The sequence below is a fragment of the Pungitius pungitius genome, chromosome 1 (genome assembly GCF_949316345.1).
Source record: "Pungitius pungitius chromosome 1, fPunPun2.1, whole genome shotgun sequence".
Taxonomy (NCBI): Eukaryota; Metazoa; Chordata; class Actinopteri; order Perciformes; family Gasterosteidae; genus Pungitius; species Pungitius pungitius.
Genome location: NC_084900.1, coordinates 7,779,753 through 7,794,154, shown reverse-complemented (window position 1 = coordinate 7,794,154; position 14,402 = coordinate 7,779,753). Strand labels below are relative to the sequence as shown.

Here is a 14,402-nt window from a genome sequence, read left to right as displayed (position 1 = left end):
GACGACACTATTTTCATTTCCACTCGGCACCCGTAAAGTGCTTCGAGACACTTTCTAACAGAGCTCATCCTCTCAGTTTTTTGGTTGTCTTGGAGAAATGACTTTCATCCTGCCTGCTCTTTCACCAGCTGCACATCTGCACACAGGCTTGTGAGAGGTAGATGATTCCTTGTTTGTGGTAACTTTCCACCTACTTTCACTAGTGGAACATAGACCTCTCACCTCAGTCCATCTGCACCCACTGGTCTGTTGAGATGAGGCCTCCCTGCGTTCTGAGGCTGGACTTCAGACTTCTAGATAATGCTACAGCTGATGTGACATAGCGCGGTATTATTCTATTCACTGGAGTGCTAAATGGAATGATTGGATTGGATTTTTTTGCGGCCCTGTGCCAAGCAGAGGGCTAAATTGGCCCTCGTCTTAAGTGAAGGCGGTTTTTAGAGTTCAGTGGAGCATTTTGTGTATGACATTTGTACTATCAGACTTAAATTACGTCATTCTTTCATTTGAAATGATAAAAATATCCCTCTGTTGTCATTTCATGTCCAATGGACATTGCTAGACCTTAAAAAAATGAAACATCTGCCCTGACTTAGGGGTTTTATATGAACAGTGGATTCAACAACTTCACGCAACAGACTTAAAACACTCTGCTCCAGACTCTCTGCATTCCATTTAGCTTTTAAATCTTTCATCCCTCTGTTTTATTTCGACCACCCCCCCCCCCCACCACCCCCTCCTCATCCCAGCCTCTCTGCCACACATTTTCCTTTGCTGTTGACAAGATAGGGTATCTATGACATAAGAACCTGTTCCTGTCACGCTTGCATGCTCAAACTGTTGCAGGAATAATCCAGCATAGGTCATGCAATGCTCAAGTAAACACCAGAGTAAGACCACCAAGGCTGGCTGAGGAATTGAAAGGCTGCTAAAGTGAAGCTCTTTAAAGCTGTGGGGATGAAATATACTTAAGTGTAGAGAAAAATATTGACCCCCACAACCATAATGGGCAGATCATAGGGGATGGAAACCCCAGTGAAATTGCAGGTTAGTACCAGTATTAGTTTAAATCAAAGGTCCTTTTAAAAAGTTGCATTACCATGTTTATGCTTTAGGTTTGTTAGTTTAAAAATGAAGGCCCTGAAAGCTTGGTTTGATTGATCAGATTTGATTGCCAATAGTTGTAATTGTCCTGCATAATCTCCAAGAAATGGCAAATATAAGGTAAATACCTAAAGAAACTTTAGGTGCCCAAACAGTGTATTCGTGGACAATATTTGGGCGTAGAGTAGGGTTACTGTATGCCAGTCTATTGAAATAGTTGAGAAAGTGTAATAACATTTATGAGTGGCACGCAGTTGGCTTTCCTCCAGCGGCTTCATCTTGGTTGAAGAGCTGCAATGACGGTCCCCCAGCAGCCCTCTGTGGTCCACGTGATATATCTCGGCTTCTCTAAATCCATCCACACACTCTGGACCACAGACACATACGCACACAAGCACGTACACTGGCTCACAATGAAAAGGTCAGCCAGCAGTCACGTCATCCGTTGGCAGCAGGTATAGGGTTACGCGTGATTTCCATGTGACACCCAACAGCCACAAAAGTCTTAAACACAGATAAAGTATTTCATTTGAACTTGAACAAGAGAAGGATCGTTTAATGCTAACCGTGCGCCGAATGTCCCATTTGACTTTTGGCATCTCGGGTTGACAGTTTTCTTCCCAGTGACCAGGAATGCTCTTGCAGCTATTTCAGCAACGCAAGCGCACACGGAAGAAGGCACGAGCGCGCGCACACAGGTCAATGTCAATGTGATACCACGCATGCCGCCATTGGCAGACACGAGATTTGCCCGGGACACACCCTTGGTGAGCTTCTGTAAGCAACTGTGAGCTGATCCCGAAAGAAGGAGTCACTTCATTAGATTTATTGGCTGAAATTCGCTACTTATAATTTCAAGGTCTAAGCGGGGATATTGATCGACCACCAGAGTACTGTGGTTGGAAGCTTAAATCAGCGAATGACTGTAGCTAATCAATGCTAGGTATGGCCCAGGTGCTTCTCCCTGTCTAGGTGCATTGTGGGGATTAATTAACTTCTAGTCTCGGCCCTTGCTCGGCGTTTTAATCCACATGCCCGTGCAATTCCGATTCCACAAATCACACGGGTGAGATCTTTTGTCCATAAGCTCTTTGGCTGCTGATGTCTTTGTTAACGTGCTTCCAAAAAAGGAGCGATTCTTTTGGAAGCACTGAACTGCTTTTAGATGGCCAATTTGTCTTGACAATCAAAATGGGTATAATTTATCTGGTGGATTTTTTAAGCCGCTGTGCATACAGTAGTGCATGCCAAGATATAACTTGGTTAACTCTCAAAAGAAACCATTCCCGCTCTGTGGCTTTCACTTCAGCCTGTCCAGACCACGCAGGGCTCATCTTTGTGTTTCCCCTTTTCATTTTTCAGACATAAAATTGATGAATATTCTCTCACATTTCAAGTTGGACTGCTCACAGGTACACCCCACCCCCCCTCTCATAGAAGCCTCCGTTACTAGCGGGGTCCTCGGTCTAGAGCGAATAGGCTCTGATAGAGCCGTCAGCGTGGCCGACTGAACTCGCAGCGTTGGAGCCAATCGATTGGCACATTACTGACCGGCCCTCATCGAGGGACTGTGTCGTAGCCTCGGCCACAACTGCCGCCAGTACCGCGGTGGGGGATAATTGCAGTTTGTAGTTCGCAGGGTGGGTCTCCAGTATCCCAGCTGTCAGCCGGTTGCCAGAGGAAAACACATTGATCTCCGAAGGCGGCGAAAAAGGCTCTCTTGAAAAGCCCTGCTTCCTCCTCAAGAGTCTTCCAGAATTGACACTGAACCGAAGGAGAATCGTGGATAATCCAGCCAAAGTCACACTCGTTTCATTCGTCTCGTGTGTGTGTGTGTGTGTTTGACAAAGAACTAGAGAATAGCCGCTTGTCCTGTAGGGATTTCAAGTCCCTCCATCTTTTGGTGTTAGGTGTGGATGTCCACTGCGGGACGTTATCTACCCAATCAAAGGAAAAATAGTTGGATTGCCTGCAATCAGTCCAGCGCGGGGCCAGTCTGTCTTACTGCTGTTGTGCAGGGAAGAGAGAGATGCATTCATGATGCGAGTTCAATCCGCAGTGTTTAATGGGGCCTGCAGCGACAGAGAAATTCCTCGCATCATAATGGAGTGACTTGGGGTTTAATGAACTGACAACTTGCATCTGGACAAACACAGCGCGGTGCCCAACCGACACACTCGCACAAGCTTGCCATATCCATCAGGGATGAAATTAATTAATTTCAAATTGATAAAATCCTCTGACCACTACTGAGTGAACACATATAGACACGCTCGCATCATTCATTTGTTTTTTAATCAGTTGCTGCTCCGTGCGCCACAATGAAGGCTGCGTGATGTAATTAGTTTTGCATTCATGCTGGGGCCGATGTCCTGGAACTATCTGACGTTAACAAGTTAGCTGTTGGTGAATTAGTTTCAATTTTAACATAATGACAACAACCCTGGCATGAACTCTCCATTATGCCATAACTCTGTTTTCATGATGTCCTGTAATTGGAAACCCCAGAACAGAGTTTCATTAGAGTCACCGTTCATTACCCGTGATTACCGTATGTTCGGTTTCATTCAGTCCTTAATCAGTGAGATGTCGTGCTATATGCCTGTTGCATAAATCAAACGGTAAATTCTCAGAAAACTCTTGTCTTGAGTAGCAATTTACACACACATATTGTAAATACCAAAATATTATGTCAGAGCCCTTTTACATTCTTCTCAAAATGGAAAATCTGCATTTAAACAGGGTATGTGTTTGCGTGCGTGCGTGCATGATCTATTCATAATAGTTTACAAGATATATGTAATGACAAAATAAGTGCACCAAAAGAGTACAATGTGTAAAGGTAAAAATAAAAGACCCAATGGTCTCTTTACTGGGCAACAGATGAAATACTATTTGGATGAATTATTAAGGAAATGGCTGTAATCATCCTATGTATTCAGGAAATGGTTGCATTGGATTTAAGTGCAGTTGGAAATAAGGATAATGAAGACATATGCCACTGAATAAGGGAATTATGTGAAATATCCTGGAGGACATTGTTTGTCTAGGTGAGGTTGGGATTCAAATGTATGTCTTTGGAAAATTGAAACAGCCCTTGTATTCTTCTGCAAAATTTGGTGTTTATATCTTGTTGCCAGAAAGAGAACATGTCAGATGTCATGATTTAACACAATGGACTTGCAGCTACGCCTCCTGAACCTAGTGAAACACACAATTATACAATTCTGTACTAAAATCCACAGTTTATTTTTTGCTCGCTAGAAAAATAATCCAAGCAGCATGGCTCTAATTTAAAGACACTCAAAGAACCACTGGCGTTAAATGAGGTTGATAGTTGGGTTGCTCTTTGAAATCGCATGACATTACATGCGAACCGTGCTGCAGTCTGCTCCTTGTATCGGATTCCTGGAATGTGGAAACTTACTTCTAATATTCAGGAGTTGAACTTCCATCGACACAATCTGCCGCTACCAAGTTAAATGCATTGAACAGCTTTATTGTGCTTTTGTATGAACATTCAGATTACATTACAAAAAACTGTGATTCTGTTGTGTAGAGAAGCCAATATGACTTTATAGTTCCCAAGCAGTACACAGGAATGAGAACATATTTGTGAGAAACTTTGTTCTGCTTCATCTCCCCTAAATGGAAAGGCTTTGAGTAAATGAAAGGACTAGTTATGTCATTTGGAGTGCAACAAGGACTTCCTTTTTCTGGGCCAGTTTGCTGGTTCACAAGTTCAAGGGGACTTTTCTATTTCTCTCAACAACACCCACGATGAGGATGATGGAATCTAGTGGAAACCCTGTACAGATATTCGTTTTAGATTTACCTGTTGACTGTTTTAGCCTTAACTACAGGTTTGAATTGGGTTTTTTTGCCTGAGACATACAGGTGTGGTTTTAACAGCCCAGTTTAACTTTTGTATCTTCAAAAAGCTCAGAGTTCAGTCAAGTAGTTTTGATGAGTTAGTTTTCAGTATGACATTATGTTCATTTTCGTAAATGATGCTTACATTTGGAGTAAAATAGACAATAGAACAGGGTATGCTTTGCCCCGGCTTACGGTTGACTGGTTGCTACCACGGAATTTTGCGGTCAGTGATTAGACTTTGTTTTTAGCTTCAAGTCTTTCGCGTTGTGGTTGGACCCACGGATTCTTAAAATTGAAAAGGAATCTTCTCCATTGTCTGTGAGGTTTCACCGAGAGCTCTTAAAGGGAGTAAATTGCAGACTTTGTATCTTGTGACGAGAGAATTTTCTTGAGATAGTAGTATTTTATGAATCCTCTTTTGACAACAATACAGCTCTGCTTTTAGATGACAGGAGCAGTGACATTCAAAGATAAACCTGACAGAAACATTTGTTTTTTCCCCTTTGTACAGTGGACCCAGTGCTCTATGAATTATCCTTTCATGTATTGATTTATTCATTGCCATGCAAAGCAATAACGATGTTGGATCAAAATGGATGTCCTCTTTGCCAGAATTTCCACAAAAATGTACTAAAGTAACAAATGATTGCACAGTAAGAAAGCCAGGTTTTGTGCAGCTTTAGTTCCACTGACCTGGATACCCAATAGTTGCCAGGTTTAATAAAGTTTTTGGACTAAATCTTTAATCCTTGTAATGCCTTTGATGGACATTGATGATCATATTTTCTGAGAATTATTTTACAACATTTCAATCAACAAAAGCTGGAATTTTGTGAGCCAAGTGAGGAGGCATGATGAGATGGAAATGTACCGTATTCTTGAATTCTGATTCAGACAATGATTTCGGAAGTGAAGAGAGATTTTTACTAATTCTTTCCAACGCAATAATGATGCAGACATAACGTTTACACATTGATGGAACTTGACAATCACAACAAGAGCGTTTTTAACTGGAAATGTAGGTCTAGAGTTTACAGAACAGCATACAGAGACGATTGAGCAGTTTGGGGAACCAAATCATTCAAAGACGCCTGGCGTCAAATTTACGCCAGCAAAACCATGTCATGTCAGTTTCTCAAAACATTGGCACGGGAATAAATGTATTGCCTCGATATCTCCCCCAAACGATCGTTCCTGACATTCGACTTTTGTGACTTTTATTTAAACAGTGAGGTCTGCATGTGTCATTTTTGGTATGCAGAAAACAGTGGTGGTGCTTTACGATATAACAAATACAACACGGGGAAAACATTTTTTTAAATGAACCACGGAAAATGTGTAGTCGATCCAAAATGTAATCGTTCTTTGTCTGGCACGATGTTCCCAACAGGCAGGTGTCGCATGTTTGGTGAAAAACGTCTTAAAATGTATGTTTTGTTCGTTTTCAGCGATGCACTGACTGCAGCACTATAACCCTTAACCACAATGCTAATTGAATCAATACTCAATAAAAACAATGAAAAATGACTGATGACATTTGAACAAAGCACAGTGCAAACTATACCTCTCTATGTATAAACTTGCAGAGAAGTCTAAAGCCAATTCCCATCAAACCTGATTTACTTTGGAGGTTGTAGCTGGTACCCAGCTTGCTATTCCTGGCACAGCTTTTAGTCTGAGGAACGGCTGTAGACCGGGAGTGGTCTGATCATGTACATCACACTCTGAAACAATGCTAGTATTGTTAATGAGGCCGTTCACAGCTGGTTCACTTAAAAGCGATCGATTCGGACGAATGAGAGGAATAGAACCTGTCGGCTGTTCACAGCACAATCTTGAATATTCACTGATTAAAATTCCAATTTGAAGACAGGTGCGTTGTTAAGTTTGACTATCTTACCCATATGTAAAATTACTTTGTGCAGCCATTGCGGGGGGGCATGCATGTCTAAATTAAATTTCCTGGCAATCCATTCGATTTCAGTCATAACCACACATATAAACATTGTGGAGGCGGTAAAGAAAAAGCCTGTTGGACTCATCCTCCGAGATCCTCCGGATGTCTGTACGCAGTTTTTGAGAAACCCAACAAATAGCTGCGGAGCCCAGCGTGTCGGCAGCACAGTTGTGGACTGACTAACCCACGTCCTCGGAGCCACACCGTCGGCACGGCTTAGTGAAGCCAAGCAGCACTTATAATGTGGTTTTCTGTTGCTTACTTAAAAAAAAAAAAAATTGAATGTGATTGATCCAACATATAACACAATGTAAAAACACAATACACAACACCACAGGGGCCATTTTGATATGTCTGACCGCAAACGCCGTCCGACCAAACGTTGGAATGAACGTCAAGTTCCCTTCGATTTATTGCACTTCCAGACTCGAAAGTTGTTGAAAAGGTTCAAAAGGTTTCCCCAGTTGCTTGTGTTCATAGTGTTTGACCCTTATCATGACATTTTCTACCACATTTCTTCAGAAACCACTGTTCCATGACAGTACTCGAGATCTTGTGGAAATCTACCAGGCCAAATATAATGGTTTTGTTTTTCTTTGATAAGATTTTTCAGCACTTTAAGACAGTTTGAATCTGATTATATTCATAATTCCTAATTCTTTGTTGTCTTAATTGATAAAAAAAACTCCAGGTGATTCTTTTTTTGTGTTTCATTAGCTGAAACTTTACAGCATTTACGGCATCTCTTGGCATATTTCTATTTGGTTTTAAATGTTACTGGTAAAGCTACTTGGTATCTGTCCTTACGGTCTATAATCAGACAAAAAATATTGCGACAAATAATGTAAATCATGATGATATCTGAAAATAATGTTGGGTATTTTCTCTTGACCACCAACTCCCAAGTGGGAAGGGTTTTCTCCGCAGCTTTCAAAAATACACCACCAAAATCAGGAGGACGTGGTATTGACACACATAATGTTCCTCCGAGAAGTGTCAAGTGGCTTTTCAAAGTGAGAAATAATGAAGCGACTGCCAAGTGCACTAAACCCCCCTTCTGTTTCATTTAAAACCTCGAAAAATAAACCTATGGAGAAAGCGGGGTTGATGCGACTCAAAGTAAAGTGAGAGTCAAACTCCACCTGTGGTTACATTCTTTAACTGCGCCTGGACCCTTTGGCTGGCAGCGCCTGACATTATCCTGGAATCAGTCCAATCGGAGCAGAGAAGAGGGCTGAAGTACAGCAAAACTGTGGGATCAAATTGAGGACTAGGAGTTGCACCATATAATCCAGCATTTTGCACCTCAGGAACATGTCTGGACCGTCTTAAAAGGTCCTCTTCATTAAATTTCTTTGCTAGTGCTTTGAGCCTTGAGTCAGAAAGTCATCATTTGCGGCAGCCTTAGACATCAAGGCACTGATTATCAGTTCAAAGCTTTCACCGAACCTATTACACTACTGTAATGGTCTTGTGCCTTAACATAACAACACAATGTTATTCTTAAAGTTGTTAAGATAAATGATCTGATGCAAAACGTAACTTTGTTAAATTAACTTGTACTTAACTTTTTTTTTTTTTTATCTTAAACTCTTTTCATCTTTTCATGTTGACTGAAGCCTCCTTAAAGTGTACTTCTGTGTAATTATTAGAGCCCAACTTTTAACTTCCAGCTGGCCTAAAAGTTTTACCCTTTAACTATATTGTCAATACACAGAGAGAAAACAAAAGGCCAATGCCTGACCAATTGTTTCCAGCTGCTAACGTCAGGAAAAGCCTGCATGGGTTCCTGGTAGGATTGAATCATTTTGGAGAGAGATGCTCCCACATTTGCAAACTGAAAACCAAACCTTCATGGAGTACGACCCAGTCGAGTCTTGTACATGTAAAACCTGGCGAGGCGTGTAATTGTTTTACTCCTCCAGCTGCGCTTTGGCAGATTGATGGCGTTGACAGAAAAATGGAGAGCAGGAAAACACTGTCTAGGTAAACAACTTAAAAGCCAGGGCATCCGTGCTGAAACAAATAGAAAAAGAGAAAGCGACACTGTTGACAGCATAAAACACAGTGTGTGGCCCCACCCCCTCTGGTTATGAATTTAATAAAGCCTTAATACTTAATGAACCTTGAGGTTATGAGATGTTTGTTGTCTAAAAGCAGTGGCTCTTCCTCATCCTGCTGTCTGGTGGTTAGACTGAGAATGCTTGAAGAATATAAAACGGAAACGAAACAAAAATACAATAAAATTACCGAGTTGTATAATTATATTCTTTTCGTTGCAGGACCTCCGGGAAAGCGGGGAAGAAGAGGCCGTAATGGAGAGCCCGGTATGTGTGTGTGTGTGTGTGGCCAACGATCACTGACTTCTCAATCCAGGAACATTTGGGGAATAATTCAGGAGGCAAATCAAACTGCAGTTTCAATCATGTTACAGTTAGCTGTATATCTTTGGAGGCCAAAATAGGTCATAGATGTGTAATTTGTGGTCCGGTGGATTCAGTCGTCACATGGATTGTGTTTTAGGTTCAGTCGCTATGGAAACGCAACGTGTGAAACCGTGCAGTTGGAGAAAGTAACGGCGATGCTCGAACGCGATTTGGAGCGCACGGCTGTCCGCGACCAATAACGCTCCCACAAGTCGCCGTGATACGTTCTGCCATCTTTTCTCCCACACAATCCCCCTCCTCTGAGCTGACTCAACCGACCTCGTCGCTGCCTTTTCCTCGAGCGTCCAGGAGAAGGACGCGTTTCGCGCGCACAAATTCGGGAAATCGACCGCAAGAACCGGCTGGTCGGCGAGCAGCTGCAGCCGCACTGCGTTCACCTGATGGGGAAAGTGATAACGGGCTCTGGAGTATGGCGGTGTCCCCCGTTGTTGGGAGTGCAGTGCAGCAGAGAGCAGCCAGCGCTGTGGAATGAAAGCACTGCCCTTGTAAAAAAAAAAAAAGGAAAAAAGAGAGAGAGAACCGGGCAAAGTAAGGTCACATTTTTAAGGTAGAGTAATGACGGAGCGGTTTCGTTTCACGAGCGACTCGTTTGGCTTATTTAGCTGCTACTTTAACGCCACACAAATCAAATCTAACGAGCCCTCATTTGAGCATCAAAGATATGATTTCTTCCTAAATTTTTTTGATTGGTTGAAATTAGTTTTGAATCCCACTGTGGCCATATTGAGATATGGATCAGTGAGTTACATAATGCTAAAGCAAGACAAGGGAGATGGAAAAAAAAAAGGGGGAAACATTTGACAGACAACAGTTCAATGTTCTGGTTGGATACAGATCTGTAATCAATCCAGACTTTTGTTTATATTCGTTCAACTTTTCAAATAAACACCCATCGTTCCAGCATATTTCAAATGACTGTTCTTTTTTTCTCTCTCGATAGTCGGAGCAAACGTCGACTACGCGAACCGCTTCCTCTAAACAAATCATTTGGAAATAAGAAAGCAATCATAAGCCACTCAGTGGCCTTCGAGAACACAACACACATGGAACAATTGGGATGACAAGTCCTTACTGCTCGGTACAACAGCCCAAATCACGGCCGCTGAACAATGCTCAATTGTGTTGTCGAATCCGAGTGACCCGGTTACCTGGACGAGGCCTTATTAATGGCAGCGATGCAGTGTTTACACTGTTTTTTTAAAACCCATGTTCTTTGTTTATGCTCAGTATCCACAAAAAATGGTGCCATTTAAATGGCTTTAAAAAAAAATATATCTTTCAGTCCTTGTCCAGGGAATGCCATTGTAATGTTGGACACGCATAAAAAACAACAATCTGTGTAGAGCCAGCAAATAGGATGGCACTGTGCTGCATTATTTCAGCTTAGTATCAAAACTGTGTGTAGACGCTCAACAGGAAAAAATCGGAGGCACTATTTATATGAATAAAAAATGCGGTATTTGACGGGCAGTGCCACATTCTGCACTGTGAGCCTTCTGCAAATCCAATATACCTTTTTTAAGTTCACAACACCGGTTGACGTTGAAGGAAAGCATATTTAATTCATGATTTGATTTCAGCAAAAGTAAGCTAACCGCTGCAAGTTCACCACAAATTCAGGGTGAGGTCTTTTGCAGTTTACTCATCTACAAACGCAGAGGGAATTTCTTGCCCAGACTTGGCTTCGGCTGACGGAGAGAACAAATAGGAAAAAGAGACGGGGGTATTTACCTATTCATGAAAAATGAATGGCATACTTTATTAGAATCTCTTGTGTGTTTACCGGTACCATAAGGAAAGGAAAAGTGCGGCACGACAGTTTAGGATGAAACATTTTTTGTAGCAGTGAAAGCAACGCTTTCAGACTGTTCTCGTATGCGAATAATGAGCACTTTTTTACCGATGAACCTGCCTTCAAAAAAAGAGGAATCAATGCAAAACGTGACCCGGTTTGGAGCAATTTAAACCGACAGCGGTGCATTGTAAAGCGACAAATGAATGGCTCTTCTTTCAAAGAAGATCGTTAGCAAGCCCCGTTGCATCTTTAACAACAACTTTCACCGTGGTATCAATCACATTCCATAAAATGCTCGTGCAGTAACCTTTCCATTTGCTTGTGATCAGGATATGACTAGGGTTGACAGTGTGGGAAGAGAAAGTCGAACTCAAAGTGAGCTTTGAGTGTGGATTATATGACATTATGTCACAGACTGCTTCATTTTACATGGATTATATTTCATCAAATTATGTTTTTGGTCAAGCTAAAGCCATCAAATTGAAAGATTGCATACCTTTTGAGTACTTTGCAGCATATTACACATTTGTATCACATCATTTCTTTGATTTTTTCCATAATTCCTCTTTGAAAACTTCCTTTGACGCAGTGGGACAGGTTTATTAAAAGCTAAGTGGTCTACTGTATGATCCATTAAAGGTGGCTACAGAAGTGCAGCCCAGCGAGCCTCAATTACACGGCTTTCTTAAATGCTCCAGCTGCTGGAAGGATTTGCACTTTCCCCTGGTCATGAAGAAGAGCAGTTCAAGGACATAGGACTTGTAAAGAAACAAATTATCCTTTCAGGGCTAAAGCAGCTGGGTACCTTTTTAATAAGAACCTAAAGACCTTAAATGATTTGCAGGGCCCTGAAGTGCGTTGGCACACAGTCCTTACGAGCCGCAGTAATTGGCGAAAAGACGAGTGTCACCTCTCAAGCACGTGGGGGGATTTTTTTTTTAACAAGCGTGCAACCCCCATGTAGTAGTGAAATTAGAGTGACTTAATAATGTAAAATGTGATCACCAGGCCCGTTGGCCATTGTTGAGCCGACCGCATGGAAAATCAATTGGACCTTTTTCGTTACAGTGCGGTTGTTATACCGTGTAGGTGCCATTTTGGAATAATAGTGAATTGGAATTTGTATTCTGCATAGTCAGTCAACGCATCATTGAGTAGATGCATCTTAATCGAATGCTCCTTTCCAAAGAAGGAAATCTGTGGTTTTAGTAGAACATTGATGCGTCTGAGTCTGTTTGATCGCTGATTGAAAACACACTAAGCCCTGTTTTTCTTCTTTCTCCTTCAGGACCTCCTGTAAGTATGCCTGACTCACATCTCCCCCAACTGTGATACCCATGTGAAGGTAAAAACATTCCAACAAAGCTGCAAGATGCAGTTCAAGTTTTTGCCTCACTGTTTCGAGGTCAGGATCAATTTTCATGAATGGAAATTATATTGGCAGGAATCCATTATGTGGTACTTTTTGGGCTCCTTTTGCCGTAACCATTAGATGGCCAGGTAACTAGCAGAGACTCCAGGTAGGCACTGCAAACTACCACCATCAAAATACAAAATAGGGCCGTACAGCTTAAGTAATCAATATCTAATATTTTCATTACCGAGCATTTGATTTTTAACTGTAGATGTTAAAGTATGAAACAGGATTTCTACATTTGATGTAAAAGTCCTCCAATTAAAACAAATGTGCTGCCAGAAATCTCCTTAGCGCCTAACACAGTAAGACTCCATTATTAAATGCATCTCTTTATCCCCTCCTTCACCTAATGGGGGCCGTCTCTCCTGTCATTTGGGCCGTCTGGTTTGTAATATCCTTGATCTCCATCCCTGCCAGCTCCCTGCACCCGAACAGATTATCTCACCTCATTACACTGCCGGGTGATCACAGATCCCCCCCCCCCCACCCCTTAACAGATGGAAAACTTTAGAGTTTTTTTTGTTTTTTTTTTCTCCCAAAGATGAAGAAAAACCCTTACTTGCACAAGCACCGAGGATTGTGACCGTTCACTCTACAACCGGGTCAAGCGGTTACTGTATCTGTGTGCGCTCTTACAATTATTTATAGTGCGGAGGCATGTGTGTTTGAATAGGCATAATAGCGTGTGCCGACTGAGCTGTAAAAGTTGTAAGTTAATCCTCAGAGCCTTCTCAGCCACTCGCTCCTGGGGTTCTGGGACCTAAGTGAGTGCAGGTGGTCTCACTACTCCGACTCCCTCGCCAGGCCCTACATCTGACGTGCGCTGTTAAATCGTGCTGCGAGATGTCTCACGAGTCGACCAAAGTGCCGCTGTGAGAAGTTGGATTTGCCTGTGGACGTATGGGCTGAATGTGTTGCTTGGTACCTGGGGGGATTGTTCCTTTTGGGCGGGACGTAGTAAATGTAGTGCACAAACAGCAGGGAGCTGACAAGGTTCCATTGTTGGCCAGCCAATCAAACTCTGATGAAGTCATTATAGGAAGCAGAAGGAGCACACACATTGTGGTAATGGTCCTTTTTTTTTTTTTGATGGAGGAAAAGCAACTAGGTTTAAAGAGAACTTTCTGTACACACTTAAAAAAACAAAAAAACAACGAAAGCTGATAACATTTCTAAAAACATCCTTCAAAAGCAGTCTTCAAAGACTGCCGTAATATGACAAACAATCGCCTCCAATCTGTTGTTGTAGTAAAGTGACCCCATGTGATCTGTCATTCCGTATGCCCACCCGGGGGGTGACAGGGGACACGTCTCCATGAATATTCAGCAGCTCCCCCTCTTACTCTGGGAACACTGTGTAAATTGCACACAGCCCTGTGAGGCAACCCAACGGACCAAAAGCCGAAAGCCATTGCAGATCCCCGGGACGTAATCACTCCTCGGGCCGCCGCCGGATGGACAGCGGCCCGCGGCTGCAGTGACGGAGGCAGAAAATCGATCTCAATCAAAGCTCGTCAGGGAAGATCTTCTCATGCTGCGTTAGGACATGGACAAGTGATATGTCCTCATGTAATTTCCTTTTCCCCTTCGCGACTCTGGCCAGTGGGTCAATTTCGCTTTTCTCTCAGACACATTGGAAAACTATTTATGGAGATGTTTTACAGATTTGGGTTGAAGGAATTTTAAACTTTTGCGGCATTTACGAGAAGAATATTTGGTCTCTTCTTGCTACCAAATCCAGAGGAAGGTTTTCTTCTCTGTTTGTAAGATGCTAGCAGGGGGCAAGAACCATCAAGTCTTTGCTTC

General features: G+C 42.3%; 1 protein-coding gene across 1 annotated transcript in view; it reads left to right on the top strand.

Annotated features, from left to right (window-relative positions):
* The window catches only part of LOC119222380 (collagen alpha-1(XXV) chain), a 117,046-nt gene that overhangs the window by 52,981 nt on the left and 49,663 nt on the right, over positions 1–14,402 (top strand). The window contains exons 3-4 of the mRNA XM_037478989.2: positions 9,220–9,264; positions 12,468–12,475. Of these exons, the coding sequence (XP_037334886.1) occupies positions 9,220–9,264; positions 12,468–12,475 (53 nt within the window). The remainder of the gene's footprint in view (positions 1–9,219; positions 9,265–12,467; positions 12,476–14,402) is intronic.